The sequence below is a fragment of the Eretmochelys imbricata genome, chromosome 9 (genome assembly GCF_965152235.1).
Source record: "Eretmochelys imbricata isolate rEreImb1 chromosome 9, rEreImb1.hap1, whole genome shotgun sequence".
NCBI classification, from domain to species: domain Eukaryota; kingdom Metazoa; phylum Chordata; order Testudines; family Cheloniidae; genus Eretmochelys; species Eretmochelys imbricata.
In genome coordinates this window covers 32485144-32505664 of record NC_135580.1, presented here as the reverse complement: position 1 = coordinate 32505664, position 20521 = coordinate 32485144, and the positions used below count along the sequence as shown (strand labels likewise).

The following is a 20521-nucleotide window of genomic DNA, read 5'->3' as shown; positions in this document are numbered from 1 at the left end:
CCTCGCAACCTTCCCCCAACCAAAAATTATCAATAATTCAGAATATAAACATGTATTTTATTATTAAATAAAAAACCTCACTGTAACAGGATGGCAGAAATCTGCTGATCCACCATGACAACAAGTGTTTGAACCCTGCAGAGAAACTGTCCCTGAATTAATGAGCCATACCTGCCACAAACCTTAATATAAGGTTGATAGGCAGTGACCTTTGGGAGAGAATAACTACTAGAACTGCCCATGCAAAGGGAAAAAGCTTAGAACGAGGTTTATGTTTTACTTACAAATAAATGAAGCCAAGCCCAGGGAGGAGGGTAAATTTGGACAATGAATGAGGTTCTCTGTGCTCTGGTGAGAATGGGGAGACACTGAGGCCTGGATCCTCAAAGGTATTTAGGCTCCTAACTTTCACTGATTTCAATGGAAACTAGGAACCTAAATACCTCTGAGAATTTGGGTCTCAGCCTATATATATTTGGTACAAGAAATGGGTTTTGCAGACATGATCTGCACAGAGTGAAAATGAAAAACGTCCTAAAATGGCTAACTGAAAAACAACTGCAGCAACAAGAGCACACGGACCACAGCCTTACCGTAACAAACACAGACTGTTGGCCAACAAAAAGTTGTGGCTGCAACCTAACACGCTTTGTTGCAATACATAAAGAAGCAACAGAGGTTTGCAGCCCAGCAGGCATGAGCAACCATTTCACCCACTTGCTAACTGGGCTGCTTATAAAATACCAATCCTTTAGCAAAAAGCAAGAGTGGAAACTAATCAGAGGTAAACTTAGCCATTCTCAAGCAGGTTGTTATCACAACTCAGTGCAAGAGGGAATCTGCCTTCCAGATTCTGGGTGAGCACGCTGCCACAAACTACAAGACCATAAAAAGTGCTGTCTTACAGCAGTGTGGGAGATCTTGGAGGAGAACATAAGAATGACCATACTGGGTCAGACCAATGGTCCATCTAGCCCAGTATCCTGTTTTCCAGCAGTGTCAGATGCTTCAGAGAGAATGAAGCATTAATTAAGTGATCCAGTTCCAGCGTGTGGCAGTCAGAGATTTAGGGATACCTAAAGCATGGGGTTGCATGGCTAATAACCACTGATGCACCTGTCCTCCATGAATTTATATAATTCTTTTTTGAACTCGGGTATACTTTTGGCTTTACACAACATCCTCTGGCAATGAGTTCCACAGGTTGACTGTGCATAGTATGAAGACGTACTTCCTTATGTTTGTTTTAAACCTGTTGCCTATTAACTTCATTGGGTGACCCCTGGTTTGTGCTATGTGAAGGAGTAAATAATACTTCCCTATTCACTTTCTCCATACCACTCATGATTTTACAGACCTCTATCGTTTTAGTCATTTCTTTTCTAAACTAAACAGTCTGTCTTTGTAATCTCTCATGTGAAAACTGTTCCATGCCCCTAATAATTTTTGCTGCCCTTCTCTATACCTTTACTAATTCTAATGTATCTTGAGATGGAGCGACCAGAACTGCACACAGTATTCAAGGGCTGGGCATACCATGGATTTAGAGAATGGCATTATGATAATTTCTGTCTTATTTATCCCTATCCTAATGGTTCCTAACATTCTATTAGCTATTTCTGTTACCAGATGTTTTCAGAGAACTCTAGATTATGACTCCAAGATCTTTTTCTTAAGTGGTAACAGCTAATTTAGACCCCATCATTTTGTATGTATAGTAGGGGTTATTTTTTTCAAATGTACAGTATTTTGAATTCATCAACATTGACTTTCATCTGCCATTTTGTTGCCCAGTCACTGTTTTGTGACATCCCTTTGTAACTCTTTAGAGTTCGCTTCAAACTTAACTATCTTGAGTCATTTAGTATTGTCTGCAAACTTTGCCACTTAACAGTTTATCCCCCATTAAAGATTATTTATGAATACGTTGAACAGCACAGGTCCCAGTACAGAGTCTTCAGGGACGCTGCTATTTACCTCTTTCCATTCTGAAAATGACCACTTATTCATACCCTTTTAACCAGTTACTGATCCATGAAAGGAACTTCTCTCTTATCCCAGGACTGCTTAGTTTGCTCAAGAGCCCCAGCTGTTTGGACAGGCACTTGAGTTGGAGCACCTCAAGTTAAATAGAAGAGGGCTGGAGTTTCTCCGTTTCACCCACAATCACCTTGGTCTTCTAGAACCAGGACGTATTAACCTTCTGGGCACACAGCAAAGTTGTTTTTGTTTTTAAAACAGGCTTATGGCAAAATTGTGGATTTATAAATAAACATGCGATGATCTGTGGCTTTGCTGCTCAAGTTTATGGTGAGGGTGGAAGGTTGCAGATTTTATGCCCAGGAACTCTCCAGGCTGCCTGACTCCACCAGTAGGCAGCTCCTCAGGATGCCAGCTCAAAGCAACTGTAAACTAATGACTTGGGTGAGCAAATAGGTTCTGGGGGTAGATTTGTGTTGATTTGTTTGGGGGGAGGGAGGGTACTGCAGTGCGGGCCTGTGTGTGTTTGGGGTTATTGCGTGTGCTGGTTGCATTGTGGGGGTGGTTGTGTTTTGTGTCTGAAGGGTTGTGCTGGAGAATTTTGATCAATTTGTGTAGGTGGTGAATAAGGGGTAGGTGTTACGAAGAATGTGTGTGTGTGTGTTTGGGGTTATGATGTGTGATTGTTATGTGGGTGGTTGTGTTGATTTGTTTGGGTGTGTGGGTTGCACTGGAGTTTGAAGTGAGTTGTACAAGTGGCAAATCAACCTTTGAAGAACTGTAGCCCTTGGACCAAGTAATCCATGATCTGTGCAGTCTCCTTCCTATCACTGACTCATTACAACCAATTGTTGCCTGCAAATTAGCTGTATAGTAAGTATACTGAGTGGCTGAGTTACCTCTGACATCACAGTGGTCTAGGTCTGTTGGCACAGATAGACACATGCTGTACTGTTTGTTTACTTTGTGTGTACACACACACTATACACACATATAGTGGGGTAGTATAGAGTCAGACAGTACAGTTGGAGCAGTAGGAGCTAGTCGAATTTTACTTTTCAGACGGGGAGTATATAATCGAAGAAAGGAATCAATTTTAAAAGAACTGTTTAGAGCTTAGGGGAGATTCTAGATCATATCTAAAGGATATAATTATGAATTCCTTTCCTGATTCACCAGAAAATAGTAAAATAGAAAACTACCTAATTTGTGTTATTCCCCTTCCAGAGCAGAAATCTTCTCATAGTCCTGCAGAAGAGACCACTAGCAAACAAAGCAGTTAAAAACATTTAATATATTAATATTCAGGTCTGCTGCCTCTGAAAGTATTGTCACATCAGTTATTCATGTAATAAAAAAATCTGAATGAAGATAAGCAAATCTGGCTCAAATGACCTGAGTGAAATGACTGTGTAATATGAAGAAATGTCAATAGACTGATACACCTTATTTTTAGTGTTACGTGCTCTGCTAGTTTATACAAATCAATTTTTGTAATGTACAGTTGTAACGTTACACCTCTGAGAAGTCAGCTAGCTTTCCCCTATACTCTGTTTCTCCATTAAAAATAGACCAGAGCAAGCTGATAAAGTGACCGGTAAGAATCATGAACAGCCACAGGAAAATGGAGAGTAGAAAGAGCCAGTTGGGGAAGGGGCGCTGTCTCTCCAACCAACTTTATGAAAGTGGGATCTTTTCACATGGCAAAGTAAAATCCCCAAACTAGTGTAACAACTCTCACACCTAGTAATAGGGGTTTCAAATCTACTAATGGAAAGAGGATGTTCCCCCTTCCCAGTGGGATCCACAGTTTTGGAAAGTGCCCAGATAAGTCTTTCAAAATGAAATTTTCAGATACAGAAAGCTATTTTAAGTTATTTTTTCTGCTTTTATGGTGCCTCTGTATAAGTTGAGCTTTCAGTAATTAAGAGACCTGTCTTTAAAAGTGGAGGAACTTAAGGAGTTTCAACAAAACCGTAACATTTGTGAAGTAACGAGGCTATAGCATGATTTACACAAAATACATGATTGTGGCATGGGGTATAAAGATTTTTATCAATACTTTTTTGGGATGACCTGAATAATTCATTCATGGGTTTGCTATGTGTAAGTAATGCAGCCATTCCAAAGTCATCCTGATAATGGTGTGGTGTAAAGAGTTTATGTATTCACTCTATCTATACACACATTGACCATTAAAGAAAGGGATGGTAGCACTGCCTATTATTAATGCTACCTGACACTTCCCATTAAGACCCGATTTTCAGTTTCTTATAACTTTGCTTGTCTATGGGGGATATACCCTGGAATAGCTATTACTTAACTATCCCATGATAACACAAACTGGGTACCCAAAAATCAGTAGATTAAAAAAACAAACAAACAAACAAAAAAACTTAAGGCAAAGTTACAATAAAATGTTAACATACTACATCATCATTGAATACTAACCTGTCCCTGAATAAGTACAGATCTGGCTAAAAGATTCTGGCTTGCTGGCTGGGAAGCCCTCCTCCTCTGATAGAAAGGGTGACTAAATTTCTAAATATCTATCCTCTTTCTCGCACCATTTTGTGTACGTACTTGGTGTGAAAGCTTCTCCACTACAAAGATAGTCCATATTTTACTATATCACAATTTCACAGGAGGAGGTGGTCACGTTTCCAATAATGTGCAATACAAATCTAGCTGCTAAACAAAAAAAATTTGTCATTCTGTTTAAAATGTAAATCCTATACTGGGCATTAGGTAAGCAGGTCAGGGGATCTCTAGGAAGCTGGCATTTTGTCATAAAATTAATCTCTAATTATGTTCTCCCAAAACCATTTAATTTCTGGGTACAACGACTGTGGCTGCAAATATGTTCCTCTTTCCCTATATGGTCCCTCCAACAATACCTTCCTAGTAGCAAAAATATGATGGATCTTAACTGGAGCCAAATGCCATCTTTTCAGTAATTTATACAAATGTTCATTATGAGCTGCACAAATTGATGATGTATATCTCCTTTCCCCAGATAAAGATCCATTCATTTTGATCAATTTATTTGTTCAAATCCGTCTCCAGTCTTTTCAGCTAGGTTGTTGTTTTCTTAACATCTTTTTCATTCAAAATTATATATGCCTTAGAAATTAAACCTGGTGTTCCTGCTTGCTCCTGGGTCAAATCCTCAAATGTGGTTAAAGATTTAGCTAGCGCTCCCTCATATGCCCAGATTTCAAAATAAAATTTTGACTTAATATTGAAAATATAAGATTTTTATATTTACATTATTACATACCTCTTGGTATGATTTCAAATCAGGAGTTAAGAACAGCTCTCCAAACTGAGTAATCTCAGCTACTACCCACAACAAGTAGTCACTCTGATATTTCCTAGAGATAAATTCCTGATTATTAAAAAATGTAGCTAAGGGAGAGGAATTTAGAAAATTTGTCCAAAGCTACTAAGGCGGTCTGGATGAATGGGTGACTATTTTTGGTGACCTAAACTTCTTTTTAGCCTAAGAATTACTATGAATAGTTATATCTGAACTCCAGGCTTGTTCGAATGTTTGGATGTCTTACTGTTAAACCCATCTGATCACATCTTTTAATTGTGATGCATAATAATACTGACTATTCCAAAGGTGGAAAAAGGATTTAGACATTGTGAGTGAACTGTGATACCTAATTAGAAGAGGGAAAAACCAGTGATTTTTAATTATGTCACAGGTAAAACAAACAAGTAATTATACTGATGTGACTTACACTTGTTTATTAATGCATAATGTAGTGAAAAAGGTGAAGGGGTAGAAGGGATAGTTCCATCATTCTGGAAGCAGAATCCTAATGCAAAATGCATTCACGATTAACATGACTTAAACCTTAGTAATATTAAGGCATAAAATTGTCTTTTATTCAGCTATCCATTAGAAAAGTAAATAAAATAGAAATAAAAAGAAACAGTTGGCATTGTATCTGTTTAGTTCTATCCGTAAATTTATGTTAAGGCTATGGTTGTCTTCTTTTGTATGCCATTTGAAAAGCAACAGGCTGAGATTATTATTGAATCTTGATATTCAAAAGACATTCTAATACTTCTGGGATACCTAGGTGGATCCCCCTTATGCCATCCCTGTAAGCATGAATGGGGCAACTGTCTGTGATGTAGGGCATAATTTGTACCTCATCAGTCACTGTTTGGCAATTCTCTTGAACTCATAGGGTCAAGATAAAAATTATACAAAGTCACTTTCCCCCCCAGTTAGTACATTCATGTTGTTCATTCAACTATGTTAATACTCTGCAGTTTAACAGCACCATTTATGAGGATCAAAGTGTTTTACAAAATCACTGAGCCCCAACCCCACTCTCAGAGATCACCTCAACTATTGTATTGCAGTCACCTTTTGAGTGGAACATCCTAGCTGTTCCAAACAATAAACAACAGCAGCAGTTTAGGGTCAAACGTAAAGAATACTGTATCCAACTGGAAATGCATGGAATTGGAAGCTGGCAAGGACACTTAATAAAATGCAATGGGATATTTAATCAACACAAGTAGTCATCAGAACCTCTTAAGTCTCCTCTGAATGAAAACACCTTCATTAGCATAGTACCCCTTAATGCCACATCTGTAACCAGAGGGAAGAGTGTCAATTACTGAATCAGGCCAGGTCTATACTTAAAACTTTTGTTAGTAATGTCGATTAGGGGTGTGACTTTTATTTTAAAAAAATAACATTTCTATAATGGCGAAAACACTAGTATAGACATACTGGCAAAATAATGCTTTTGATAGTATAGCTTATACAGGGTCCTCATCCTGTTATGTTCACAGCATACATACAGAGAAGTCAGATAAACAAATGCATTGAAACCTTCCAGCAAGAGAAACACTATCTCTAGAATTCAGAACACCATTACAAGAATCCCAAAAACAGAAACAAAGCAGGCTGCTCCCTAAAGCTCACCCCACCTTACTCTAAGCTAAATGGCTGCAGAAAAGACTCTGATCACATGCTTTCCTGCAGATCCCCACAGCCTTCAAGCTGGACCAGGAAATTCTTTACAAATTACAGTGACAGCCTACAATTCCAATGCAGTTTTCAATATACCACTCAAACAAAATAAGCATACTGGCAAAAGCATGTTTTTGTCAGTATAACTGTTTACACGAGGGCTTTTGTCAGTAGAGCTATACCAGCAAGCCTTTTCTAGTGTAGTCTAGGCTTAAGTATTTCTAAAAAACTTACCATTTTGGTGTCCTGACTGAAACAATACTTATAACTTCCTTCGAGGTCACTTATCAAAATGCTGACCAGACCTAAGCCAGATTAGTTTGTGAAATCTTACAGGTCCTCAGTGTGTACACTACAAAGTTATGCTGGCATAACTACGCTGCCTAGGAACATGTTAAAAAAAAAAAAGTCACACTGCCTAGCTGACATAGCTGCATCTACACTGCTAGTATAGCTATGTTGATGAAGAGTGCTTCTGTCAGCTTAGCTAATGTAATACGGGGTAAGGTGGCTAAGCAATGCCCACAAAAGAAATCCTGTTGGCTTATGCTGGGTCTCCCTTACTGCACTCTTCTGGTATAGCTATATCGGCAAGCATTTGTAGTGTAGTCAGCTAAGGATTACAGAATAAGCGTGGTTGCATAAAACACAACACATTAGGCTCCTTTTACAGTGGGGCTAAAACTGCATCAAATCGGTTTTGATCCTTAATGTGGATAAGACTTAGTTGCCTTGTATTTTGTAATTTGGAACCCAACTCCCCAAAACCACCATTTGTGGTCATGTTTTTTCACTGGTTTCCAGTGCAATCCACTAAGCTTATATTATCTTTGTAGCCCTGAATTCTTGAACACAGTTATCAGAGATATCCTATAACCAGTTCTAACAGTTAAGACTAGCTGGAAATTGTTTACAATTTGATTTGAACATTAGTTTGAACTCTCCAAGGCTGGGTCAAGGACTATGATTATTTTTTAAGGACTTATGATCTGTTCCCTTTGACTCTATGCCAGAGCCCAAGTCTGTGAATCTTCATGACATGATGAAAGATGCATTTATTTTGATTAACATCTGATTAACATGATTTGATTTTGTGATTTTTTTTTTTTTTTTTGGTAATTAAAAACATCAAGCTGCCATAGTAGCAGACACTATAGATCAGGGGTGGGCAAACTTTTTGGCTCGAGGGCCACATCTGGGTATGGAAATTGTATGGCAGGCCATGAATGCTCAAGAAATTGGGGGTGGGGAGGGGGTGAGGGCAAAAATGAGGAGTTCAGGGTGCAGGAGTGGGCTCTGGGCTGGGGCAGGGGGTTGGGGTGTGGGTGTGAGGGCTGCAGCTGGCAGGGCTGGTTCTTGGGTGCAGGAGGGTAGGACTGAGGGGTTCGGAGGGCAGGAGGGGGTTCAGGGGTGGGGTAGGGAGTTGAGACGGTGGAGGGGGTCAGGGGCACAGGCTCCGGACGGTGCTTACCTCAAGCAGCTCCCAGAAGCAGCAGCATGTCCCTCCTCTGGCTCTTACACGGAGGCACGGCCAGGTGGCTCTGGGCGCTGCCCCGTCTACATGCACCGCCCCCACAGCTCCGATCGGCCTTGATTCACGGCCGACGGGAGCTGCGGGGGCAGCGTGCAGAGGCCCCTGGCTGCCTCTACACTTAGGAGCTAGAGGGGGGACATGCTGCTGCTTCCAGGAGCTGTGTGGAGCCATTGCATGCGTGAAGTGGTGCAAGCCCAAGACCCCGCTCCCGTAGTTTGCCCACCCCTGCTATCAATATTAGTCAGATTTAGTAATAAAAACATTTGAAGTTGGAAAACAGTTATTTCCAAAAGCATCCCCATGGGATCTTAGTCTGCTTGGATTTCCTAAGCTGCTGTGATTATATGTTTTATATACACACATGCAGGGCCACATGCTGTCCTAATATGGGAAAAACCACAGAGAATCTAGGAAACTACCCAAATTTCCAGTGACAGTTTCCTCCAAATCATTCTCTTGGGAATGGCAGGCTTTGCTCTTAGGAATGGCAGGCTTTGCTCTTCACAGGATAGAAGATTATGTTCCATAAGACTACAGCTCTTTGGCCATCCTGTAGAGGAGCCTTGGACAACTCACTTGGTTCCCCAGGCCCAATGGCAACATGACCCCCTAAAAGCCAGTACTCTCCTCCTTGCAGATTTCCTTCACAATGTGTCACGTTTCACTATCCTCCCTATAGCAGAGGGCAGAGTATTACTGTCATGCTGAGAGGTACTGGTGACTGCATGGATCACAAGCTTCACTGATATTGATGGGGCTGAATACACCCTTCAATTCTCATGACTGAGGATAAAACAAAAGAGGTGTGAGACCCTGCCCAGGAATTTTGAACTGAGCGGATGGAGGGGCTTTACTGAGTATTGTTTGGGCAAGGGTGTGTGTGCCCAAGTGTGAAGGACTGCAGAACAGAGAACCAAAGAGTGAGGCAAACAGCCTGAAGCAGCAGCAGCAAGTATTCTGGGGAAGAGATTTTTTGGGTCAGGGTGCAGGCTGAAAAGAAGCTTGTTGGTGTCATGAGCAAAAGAAGCTGTTATCTGCTATTTGATTCCTTCTGTGTTCAGAGACAAAGAACTTGGCAAAAAATTGTTTTTAAATAACCAAAACTGCATCACAAACGCCTCATTATCACAAATTTATCTTCTTAACCTACTAGACACTGATTTTTTGACTAGCCACTCAGATAAAAAAAAGTGGTAGAAGTGGTGGAAGAAAAGAAGAGGGGGGAAAATATGGATCAGGCCTGCTGTTGGAGCAAGAAATTGAGATTGGATAGGCAAGTTGAATAATCACCTGCATTACAGCTGACCTAACACTCAACACCTGAAAAACCAAAGCCAAGACAGAGCAGATAAAAATGTGGCAATCTGAGTCACTCACTCAACACAAAACCCCTCATTGCAGACGGTGGGAGGTGATACATTCATATTTTTATGAATATGTTGATTTATAGTCATTTTGCAAGTGCTTCAGTTAAAAATTCTATCAGGGTTAAGATGTTTAAAAGTTCAGTCATAGAATATTAGGGTTGGAAGAGACATCAGGAGGTCATCTAGTCCAATCCCCTGCTCAAAGCAGGACCAACACCAGCTAAATCATCCCAGTCAAGGCTTTGTCAAGCCGGGCCTTAAAAACCTCTAAGATTGGAGATTCTACAGCCTCCCTAGGTAACCCATTCCAGTGCTTCACTACCCTCCTAGTGAAATAGTGTTTCCTAATATCCAACCTAGATCTCCCCCACTGTAACTTGAGACCATTGCTTCTTGTTCTGTCATCTAACACCACTGAGAACAGCCTAGCTCCATCCTCTTTGGAACCCCGCTTTAGGTTGTTGGTGACACTGGGCACTACACTAGGTAACTCGGGAGGGTGAAAGACCACAAGTGTCGATGAAGCCCTCTTGCTTTATGCCCAGATAAACAAGGCCCCTTTGCTCCTTGAACTTTTTGTGACCCTGCATAACTATGAAGAAGCTAGCACATAAACAGACAGGTTTGCACATGGCTCGCCAGCCAAGGCCAGTTTCGGCCTGGGAAACAAATAAATAAGGCAAAAATGTTTAGCAAAAACCAGTAACAAATAGACTCAAATAAGGCAAGGCTCGGGCAATGCTACTGAGGAAAAACATAACTGGCTGCTTTAGCTGATTGGCTATGGTATTGTATGGGGCAACAAATAATTAATTGCATAAGCTTATATAATAAAATAAGCAAAAGTATAAAATATATACTAAAATCTGTATGCGCTGCTGCAGGATTTGAGACAGCTCAGTCTCCCTGCGCCCTATTTGAAGCTTCAAATAAATCTCTCTGCTTCTCCACCTCATTGTGGTCATTGGCGCGACGCACGCCGGGCAACGAAACCAGCTGTTGCTTGCCTCGGGCACTCTGTGCCAGCAACAGTTCTTGGCGTCCCTGGGTGGGCTTCGAGGCCGCTATTTAGCCTTGTCCGGACTCCTCCAGGTGGTCGACGGATTGCAGCGACAACTGATGGCCAGCGCGCACCTGTGAGTTCATCGGGAGGCCTCGGAGGAGACACGATTTGCTCGACCCTGGAGGGCACAATGGTGCAACGCGCCCCTATAGTGGAGAAGCAACTGTAGGCGACGGTGAGGAACCAGTCCTTTGGAAAAGGTAGGAACAGTCCAGTGGTCTGGACTTTCTCTTTTAAGACCTGGGGACGCCCAGTGTCATCTGGGAATATGGGACAGGGACAGAGTACTACAGGCAGGGCACAGTGCACACCCCTAGAATGCATTCTAGCAAACTGGAAAGTGTTTGAATCGAATCCAATAACAAAAAGCAAATTAAAAAGGTTTTGTACAATAGACTGGCCTCAATATCGGCTAGAGGACCAGGAACGGTGGCCACCGGGAAAGTCAGTCAATTATAATACAATCCTCCAATTAGTTCTGTTTTGTCAGCAAACAGGTAAATGGAATAAACATCTGCCTGTTCTATCTAAACCTTGGTATAAACATATACATCTTTGATATACAAGGCAACACCTCCTCCCTTTTTTCCCTGCCTGTCTCTTCCTGACAAAGCTACACCCTTCTGTATCAACATTCCAGTCACGTGAATTATCCTGCCAAGTTTCTGTGAGCCAATTGTTGTAATTGTGATTATTCACTAGTATTTCTAGTTCCAGTTTATTTCCCATACATCTTGCATTACTATATAGACATCTAAGACGTTAATTAAATTTCCCCTCTATATTCCCTTTTGTCTTTGCTGTGATTGCTCCTGTTCCCTCGCCCCCAAATTCTGACCCTTCACCCAGGTCTCCATGTTTTGCATTTACCTGTGAGCTTTTGTCTCCTGCCCCCATCAAACCTAGTTTAAAGCCTCTCTCATTAAGTTAGCCAGTCTGTATCTGAAGATACTCTTCCCCATCCTTGATAGGCAGACCCTCTGCTCAGCAGTCCTTCTCAGAATACCATCCCCCAGTCAAGGTCAAGAAAGTCAAAACCCTCCTGGAAAAACCATCCATGCAGTCATGCATTTAACTTCAGAATGTGTTTGTCTCTGCCTGGGCCCCAACCCTTGATGGGAAGGATTGATGAGAACACCTTCTGCGTCCCCAACTCTTTCACCCTCACTCCCAGAGCCCTGTACCCACTTCTGATCTGCTCACCTTGCAGTATCATTAGTACCCATATGGATAAGCAGCATGGGGAAATAGTCAAAAGGCCTGATGATCCTCGGCAATCCTTCCGTAACATCTCGGATATGGGCCCCTGGCAGGCAGCACACATCCCAGGATGCCAGGTCAGCCCAGCAGATTGACGCATCTGTCCCCCTTCAAAGGGGATCCCTGACCACCATCACCCTTTGTTTACTCTTGAGAGTGGTGGCTGCAATCCTCCCAGCGTTGGGGGTATATGGCTTCTTCTCCTCCTTCTCCTTTAGGGGAGATTTCTCATCCTTCATTGCCAGGGCAGCATACCAGTTTCTCTCTATGGATGGTGCATAGGGAGCAAGGATGGAGCACTGCCCACTACCAGAAGTTACCAGAAGCCAGTTTCCTTCCTGTGAAAGAGTAGTTTTCGTCCTCCCCTGGTGGTGGTACTGCAGTCCTCGCCAGCTGGATTACTTCTTCCACCTTGGAGGTCTCCATATGCAGGTTTTCAATGAGTTCCCTGTGTGTGTGGATGCTCCTCAGCCTAGCCACCTCTTCCTGTAGCTCTCCCATCTGCTTCCACCTCTCATACTGGATGGTCTGCCTCGCCTGGCTTTCTAAGATTGGGAAATGCAGGCCACAATCTCTGCAAATCCACACCAGGACCTGGGTAGATGAATCCACGGTCGGTTCTTTTTCTGGACACAAGTGCAGGTAGAGAAGCCAGGACAAATGATGGCACTAGTGATGCAGCCTTTCCTAACCATGCTGATTTTATCCTTTCATCCTCCTGTAAACTCCCTCTGCTATCCTCTTGTTCTTAAACTTAAAAATATCAACTTTTTGGCCTACAAAAAACTTCCCATTTCTATATCTAATCAATAAATTAGTTTTGTAAACTTACTGGAATTAGGTTTATGTCTGAGTTCTGTTTTTGAGATCAGTCTACCAAGAGAAAACTACCTTGTTTGAATTTTATAATGGTTTAGAAAAAATTTAACCTATGTGTTAGGTGTTCTTTTAGTGAAACAGATATTCAAAAACACGAAGACACGGGGGGAAATAAAAAGAGAAAAAAGTTACTCATCTAAAAATACAGAAAATATTTTTACTATGATATACTCATTCTCCTAGGCACTGGATCTAGACATTCTTCCTGTGTTTTCACTAACCTCCAAAGAGAGAACGTGTACTAGCTGCTTAAGTGGAATGCAGATTTTGAGAGAGAGAGAGAGAAACATTTGGGATGAAAGGAACAATATAAATAGGTCTCTTTCATCACTTACTTATTATTTCACCAATAATCATGATCAGAAAAGTTTTCCTGAATTTTGATTAATACAAAAGATTATGATTAAAAACCCACTTTGTTAACCTTTGAGCAAAACATCCTTCTTTTGAGTTTTAAAACAAAGTGAAACTCCAAAACAACAATCCAAATCAACCTCAAGGCCTCAAAGAGAATCCTAATAAAGAGGAAAGTTTTTGACAGCTGACAATGCAAAAACATTTAGCAAACAAATCTCCCCACCAACATTAATGCCAATGATATCTGCATCAGCACCCAGCCCGGCCGCAGCCCCAACCTCAGCAGTAAAGGGGGGTGGGAGGTAAAAAGTTTGGGGCTCATTGACCTAAGCTTACCATCCCATGACAACCTAGGTAGGCCTACCTTCTGCAGATGCCCCAGCAGGGGGTCTGAGTTTAAATTTGTTTTTCTGGAACAGCTACCCAGAAACTGCCTCCTCTAGAGAGAAAAACCCTTATGATCCAGCCAGAGTTCCTTTGGTTCTTGTCAGTTCTCACACTTTTGCCCTGTTTGTCAGAATCAGTTCAGTAGGGCATAGCAGGAGATTGAGCCAGACTCCTCAGAGCCAATGGCCCATAACAAGCCTCAAATGTTTGCCAAGGAGAGTCTTATCTTGAGCTATTATTTCCTTCTTGCTTATAACCCACTATTGAACTAAACCAATATATTTATACAGTAAAACATTATAATATTTATAAATTACAGAGCAGTTCCACGTTTGTCACAATTACTATTTACTATTTGTATTACAGTAGCATCTAGAAGCCCGAATAAAGCCTGGGTTCCCATTGTGCTACATGCTCTACAAATACAGTGAAGGATTATCTAAATAATCAAGACAAAAGATATATTACAGTCCCCAATTTATATATGGAGAACTGAGGAGCACACAATACATAATTAGATTGTGGAGCTCATGCCACAGGATGTTACTGAGACCAAAACCTAAAGAATCAGAGAGGGTTTGGACATTTATATGGATACTATTATCTCTGGATATTCCTGTTACATTTTGATGGCAATCTAAAACCCCATACTTCTCAGTTTAAGCCAATCTATAAATGAGGGAATAGGACTACACCTTCATGGGGGCAGTTTTCACACATCTGCCTCTCCTTAATACACTAGAGGATGATGCTCATATACTATGGTGATGAGACCAGTAAAAACTTACATAGAATATGATATAATTATTCTGAAACATCTACTACTGGTCACTGCTGTAAACATGGGTCTGATCCAATATTACAACTGCTATGAGGCACAGATATTAAGTGATTTGCCCATGGAGACACACAGTCTGTGGCAGAGCTGGGAACTAAATCCAGATCCTCTGAATCCCAGTCTAGTACCTTATCACAAACTCATCCTCCCTCAGTGGCATAGATTAACCCTGGGAGAAGCTCAGTCCATCTTTCCCTTAGTCAGAAGAATCCCTGCAACATGGAGTCTGAGGGTAGAGGTAAGAAGATGGCATATTTACACATTCCACACCCCCATAAAAAAAGTGAGTAATTTAATATTCTGATAGCTTTTATTATAAGTCTGATTTGGCTTGTCATCTTAAAGCCTTAACACTAGAGTCACAGTTGTGGATCTACAATATAGCATTCACAGATACAGAGGTATCTAATACTTTAAGCTTTAATATTTTAAGTTGGGCCCAAAAAGTTATATCAACCACATATAGTGGGCATACCAACAATTTAGGGGAAGATTTTAAATTGCTAAAGTCTGGAGAGAAGGCAGCCTTACAACGAGTTTATTTTTTGAACAGACAAATTCAACTCCTCTTACCTTTTGATGGACTCCGGTTCTGATCTATAAATCCTTTCAGGTCTCCATTTGTGGAAGTTACACCAATCTGAACAAAACATTTTAGAAGTCTTAAAATATGATCAGCTTTGTAATTATTTTCTACTATGCAACCAACAGGTCAATTTTGCGGACTCAAGTGCTTAGGGATCACTTTTATAAGCACCTTATATTACTCACCTGCTAAATTTAAAGTCTTCAGATTCACAATGTTAAAAAGTAACCAAAAAATTGCGTAAGAACGGCCATATTGGGTCAGACCAATGTCTTGACTCTTCCCCAACAAAGCGTGTTCATCTATGTGTCTGATAATTCTGTTCTTTACTATAGTTTCAACCAATTTGACTGGTACTGAAGTTAGACTCACCAGCTTGTAATTGCCACGATCGCCTCTGGATTTTTTTTTTTTTTTTTTTTTTTAAAGTATCACATTTTCTATCCTCCAGTACAGAAACTGATTTACATGATAAATTACACTGCACAATTAGTAGTTCTGACAGAACTCTTGGTTGAATACCATCTGGTCCTGATGACTTATGTCTGTTTAATGTGTAACATTTGCTCCAAAACCTCCTCTATTAACACCTCAGTCTGGGACGGTTCCTCAGATCTGTCACCTAAAAAGAATGGCTCAGATGTGGAAATCTCCCTCAATTTCAAGGTTAAATAAAGATTCCCACAGTACATCTCAGCAAAGCAAAATACAGAAACAAAATATGTGTTTCTAAAATTGTGAAACTTTCTTTGCCAAAGTTAGCACATCTGAGAGAAAGCATAGTTTATATAGCACAAGATCCAAAGTTAAGGTTCCCTCTAAACCATTTCTTACTGCTTCTTTCCGCAGCTGAAAACAAGGAACCAGCCATGCTATCAGTCAGGTTTCTGTTGACTTGCGGAAAAGTATTTGTATTACTGTTGCACATAGAAACCCTAGTTCTCCTCTATACCCCTCAGGCACCACCACCACCAACCTGCACCCCCCGCCCACAGGCAGGAGACAGGGGGCGGTTAAAGGCTTCTTACCTTCCCCACCGCTTGCTGTGCTCTAAGCTCTTGTCCAGCCAGGGAAGGAGATTGCTCTGGGCCCCTGCCAAATGCACAAGCAGCTGGAAGGGAAGGCAACATCACAACAAAACCCACCTGCCCTCTTCCTCCTACTGAGACAGCAGCTAGAACCAGGGGTTCTCAAACTGCAGGTTGTGACCCCTCAGGGGGTCGGGAGGTTATTATGAGGGGGGGTCATGAGCGGTCAGCCTCCACCCCCAAAGCCCGCTTCATCTCCAGCATTTATAATAGTGTTAAATATATATTTTAAAAGTCTTTTTAATTTAGAAGGGGGGACGCACTCAGAGGCTTGCTGTGTGAAAGGGTCACCAATACAGAAGTTTGAGAACCACTGAACAGTCCAGCCAACCCTGCAGCATGCCAAGAAGGAAGAGAAAGCAACCGAGTGGTCCAAGTGACGCCTGATTATTAAGAGGGACAGGGACATTTCCTCCCCCTTCACCCTCCGGGTTTGGGAGTAGGGAGAGGGCAAAAAAACAAAACAAAAAAACAAACCACAGCCCTAGCATATTAAGTCTTTTCACTAGCAACCAGCAAGGCAGCACAAAACCCAGCCAGGTATCAAACCCACTTGCACTATATTTCATCTGTGTCTGCACTTCTCCTGGAAGACACTGTAGACATAACAGAATGCTGTTTCTAGAGCAGAGGTGGGAAAACTATGGCCCGCGGGACCATCCTGCCTGCCCCTGAGCTCCTGGCCGGGGAGGCTAGCCCCCAGCCCATCCCCCCCTCGCCCGCAGCCACGCCACCATGCGGGCAGCATGGCTGGCTCTGTCTGGGCAGCGGGGCTGCAAGCTCCTGCTGCTCTGAGCAGCATGGTAACGGGCGGGGGTGAGGTTGGATAAGGGGTAGGGAGTCTGGGGAGGTAGTTAGGGGACAGGGAGCAGGGGGCGGTTGGGTGGGGTGGAGGTTCGGGGAGGGCAGTCAGAGGACGGGGGGTTGGATAGGGTGTGGGAGTCCTGGGGGCCTGTCAGGGGGTGGGGGTGTGGCTAAGGGTTGTGGGGGGCAGTCAGGGGACAGAGAGCATGGGGGTTAGATGAGGGTGGTGTCCCGGGGGGGAGGGCGGTCAGGGGACAAGGAGCAGGGGGGTTTGGATGGGTCGGAGGTTCTGAGGGGGCCAGGCTGTTTGGGGAGGCACAGCCTTCCCTACCTGGCCCTCCAAACAGTTTTGCACCCCGATATGGCCCTCAGGCCAAAAAGTTTGCCCACCCATGTTCTAGAGGAAAGGGCAGTCATATGGACTCACCCATATATTGCTCATCTAGCATTTTTCCAAAGATAGGTATGAAGCCTTATGCAGCTGAGCACCTCAATTCTCTTCCTACTGCAAGTGCTTCCTGAGAGAATGCCTCTATTTCACTCTCCCTACCATAGGAAGGGACTTTCTATTTCTCCTTGTGTCAAACTCAATACTGAGATGCCCCCATCCTCAGTTTACAGTTATGCCTTTCATAAACCCCCATGTGACAAGAGTGGACAGAACAAACCAAAGCAGCCCAGCAATGGTGAAAACAGTATGATGAGCCTTCCTCTTACTTCATAATTATGATCATTTTGATATTATATTCCCCAATTAAAAACTAATCTCTTCCATACTACAGAGGACTCCCACATGGTTGCAAGTGGGGAAGAAATAATTGGAAAAAATAACCAGCATATTTAGAGACTTTTAAATTTCCAAAATCTGGGAGTGGATAAAGGTTTAGATAAGGATTCAAACCATAAGATTTGTTTATTTTGAAAGAATCCCCTAGACATATTACTGAACCTAGCCCCAGTTAATGCCATTGATACTTGGTAGAAGAGCTATATGTGAATTTGGCAAGCAATGTTCTTTTCTTTTGGGAATGTCAATAACCAAAAGAGTTTAACCTGCAAAGGTGTTTTTGTTTGGTTTTGTTTTTTTGTTGGGATTTCCTCTTTTTTAGGGGATGAGTTTGCTGAATCTTTATGCAACATTTTGAATTAAGGAAGCTTTTGTTAGTCACTGAAGTTAAATATGCATTAATAAAAAAAGTTTCATGTGGTCTGACATTCTATTTTCCTGTTAATAGTTCAACTGTCACACTTGGCTCTTGTGAAGTCTCCATTTCACTAGCTCCCTAGTCAGTCTTTCAGACTACCCACTACTTGAATGTACTCTAAAGTTAAAAATTAAAAAAAATAAAAAAAAGATTTCTGGTCGTCTTTATACTTCATAAAGCATCAAAAATGAAAAAAAAAAGGCACATGACCAACTTTTTCCTGCTGAAGAGGTCACCTTTAATATTCCTAAAGCACAATTTTAATATTTAGCTGCTAGTGCTGTTTCCCTTCTGTTGCTTTTTATAATATCCTGCTTGAGACAACGGATGTATTCTGTTGAACGGTGTTTCTCAATGACAAGTCCATGGACTGGCACCAGTCCCTGAGATTTCCCCGACAGTTTAGGAAGGCAGTAAGCTGGGCCCTGGTATCAAAAAGGTTGAGAAACACTGCTGTAGAATACAAGTGCATGTAAACAGCCTCTTTTGCAAGGCATTTGATGCAAGGATATGAGCAGCTTCCTTTCTGTTATTTTGGCTGCAAGGGAAAGTAGTTATTATATTCTATAACAGTTCTTAGGATGACCCAATAGATAGATGGGGTTATAGAATATCTATAAATAAATGTTCCTAACATGAACACAGCACTTTACAAGCACGTAATGGACAAGGTTCAACCCAAAAGAGCATACAAAAGAGCAAAGACTGAAATACACTAAATTTGCAAGGTTTCATGGAGAGGAATATGAAGACACCAGGACCATGGCAAGCGCATCAAGATTGGAACAGGTGACATGTCTGAAAACTAACAGAATTACACTGTAATTGATCACTGCCAAAGGAGCAACTACAGTTTTAATTGCCCACCTTGCTCTGGGAAAGGCAACAAAGTTGCACATATATTGAAACTTGCAAGGGTTTTAGAGCCAGGGCTGTCCGGGCCCAGCACATTAGAAACTCAGCGCCTATCTGCGGGGGGTGGGAAATGTGTGCGCTTCCCCCCAGACCCTACCCCCGCTGTGCTTCTTTCCACCCCTCCCACGAGCGTGACACACCCTTGCTCCTTCCTCCCTCCCGCCCAGGCGCCTCCTGACGCTGCAAAACTGATCTGATATGCAGCAGGCAGTAGGCACAGGGAGGGAGGGAAATGCGCTGATCAGTGGCTCCCGCCAGCAGGCAGGAGAACTGGGGGAGGGGGAGGTTCTGGTAGGCGGGCTCCTCCTCAGTCTGCTCGCCTCCCGCTTCACCTCCCCGCACGCAGGGCCCCCCAAAGTGCGGGGCCAGGGCAGTCGCCCCGATTTGCGGTACCCTAGGGACGGCCCTGTTTAGAGCAAATGAAAAAGATGGAGTATTGGGTCTGAACACAGACTCCGGCTCATAGACAGACCAAAAAGCTTACTTCCAATTCCACACCTTCACCTGAAAAAACTGGAGGGATTTTATTTATGTACGCCAATGGCAATCCTTTGAGACATCAATTTAAAATGGTATTCTGCAAAGCATTAACTTTTCCAGGGTCCTCATCCCCCAGAAGAATTTGGCACCCAGTCATGTATAAGAGTGACAGCTACCTCAGTGCCATTGGCAGGGACTAGTGACACAGGTCTAGGCCACCAAGAAGTGGGTTTCAAACCACTTTAAACTATTTATCCAGACTGCATACTAACTCAAACATAAAACAAGTTCATATTAAAATACCTTTGTGCTCTTTTTCCAGAAAGATCATCCAAGAACTATATTATCTCAAGTATTTTCTGAGCATGGAAGGAGAGAGGAACTGAACAACAGTAACAAGGCACTCAACTGAGGTTCCAGATCACCACTGTGAGATGTCACTGGGAAACTAACAGTTAACTCCACCATCTGAATGGAAAATTAAATATATCTGTCCCCAAGGGCCATGCATCGTGGTGTAAACTTCTTCCCTGCAGTGTTTGACAAGGTGTCAAGAACAAAGTCAGAAAGCATGTTAACCAGGTGATGATTATTTGAACATGTGGAAAGGTCCTGGGCCACTAGAGAACATTATATTCAGCTGCTCCAGGTTCTTTCATTCTGCATTTATCAGAAATCAGTTCAGACTTGTTTAACCTGGGCCTAGCTCTAAGAATTCTTGAGTTTGGGGAGAGCAGCCAAGTGAAGTGCTGGCAAAATCTTGCAGTTTAGTCTAG

General features: G+C 42.3%; 1 protein-coding gene across 5 annotated transcripts in view; it reads right to left on the bottom strand.

The window, feature by feature from the left end:
• TFDP2 (transcription factor Dp-2) overlaps positions 1 to 20521 on the bottom strand; it is a 162684-nt gene that overhangs the window by 104482 nt on the left and 37681 nt on the right. For 4 of the 5 annotated variants that reach the window (XR_013347052.1, XM_077825716.1, XM_077825714.1 and 1 more), the window contains exon 3: positions 15241 to 15307. The exons of the other annotated variant lie outside the window; for it this stretch is intronic. Coding sequence is in view for 3 of the 4 variants with exons in the window: in XM_077825716.1 (XP_077681842.1) it covers positions 15241 to 15307 (67 nt within the window). In the remaining variant the exon portion in view is untranslated. The remainder of the gene's footprint in view (positions 1 to 15240; positions 15308 to 20521) is intronic. 5 annotated transcript variants of the gene reach the window in all.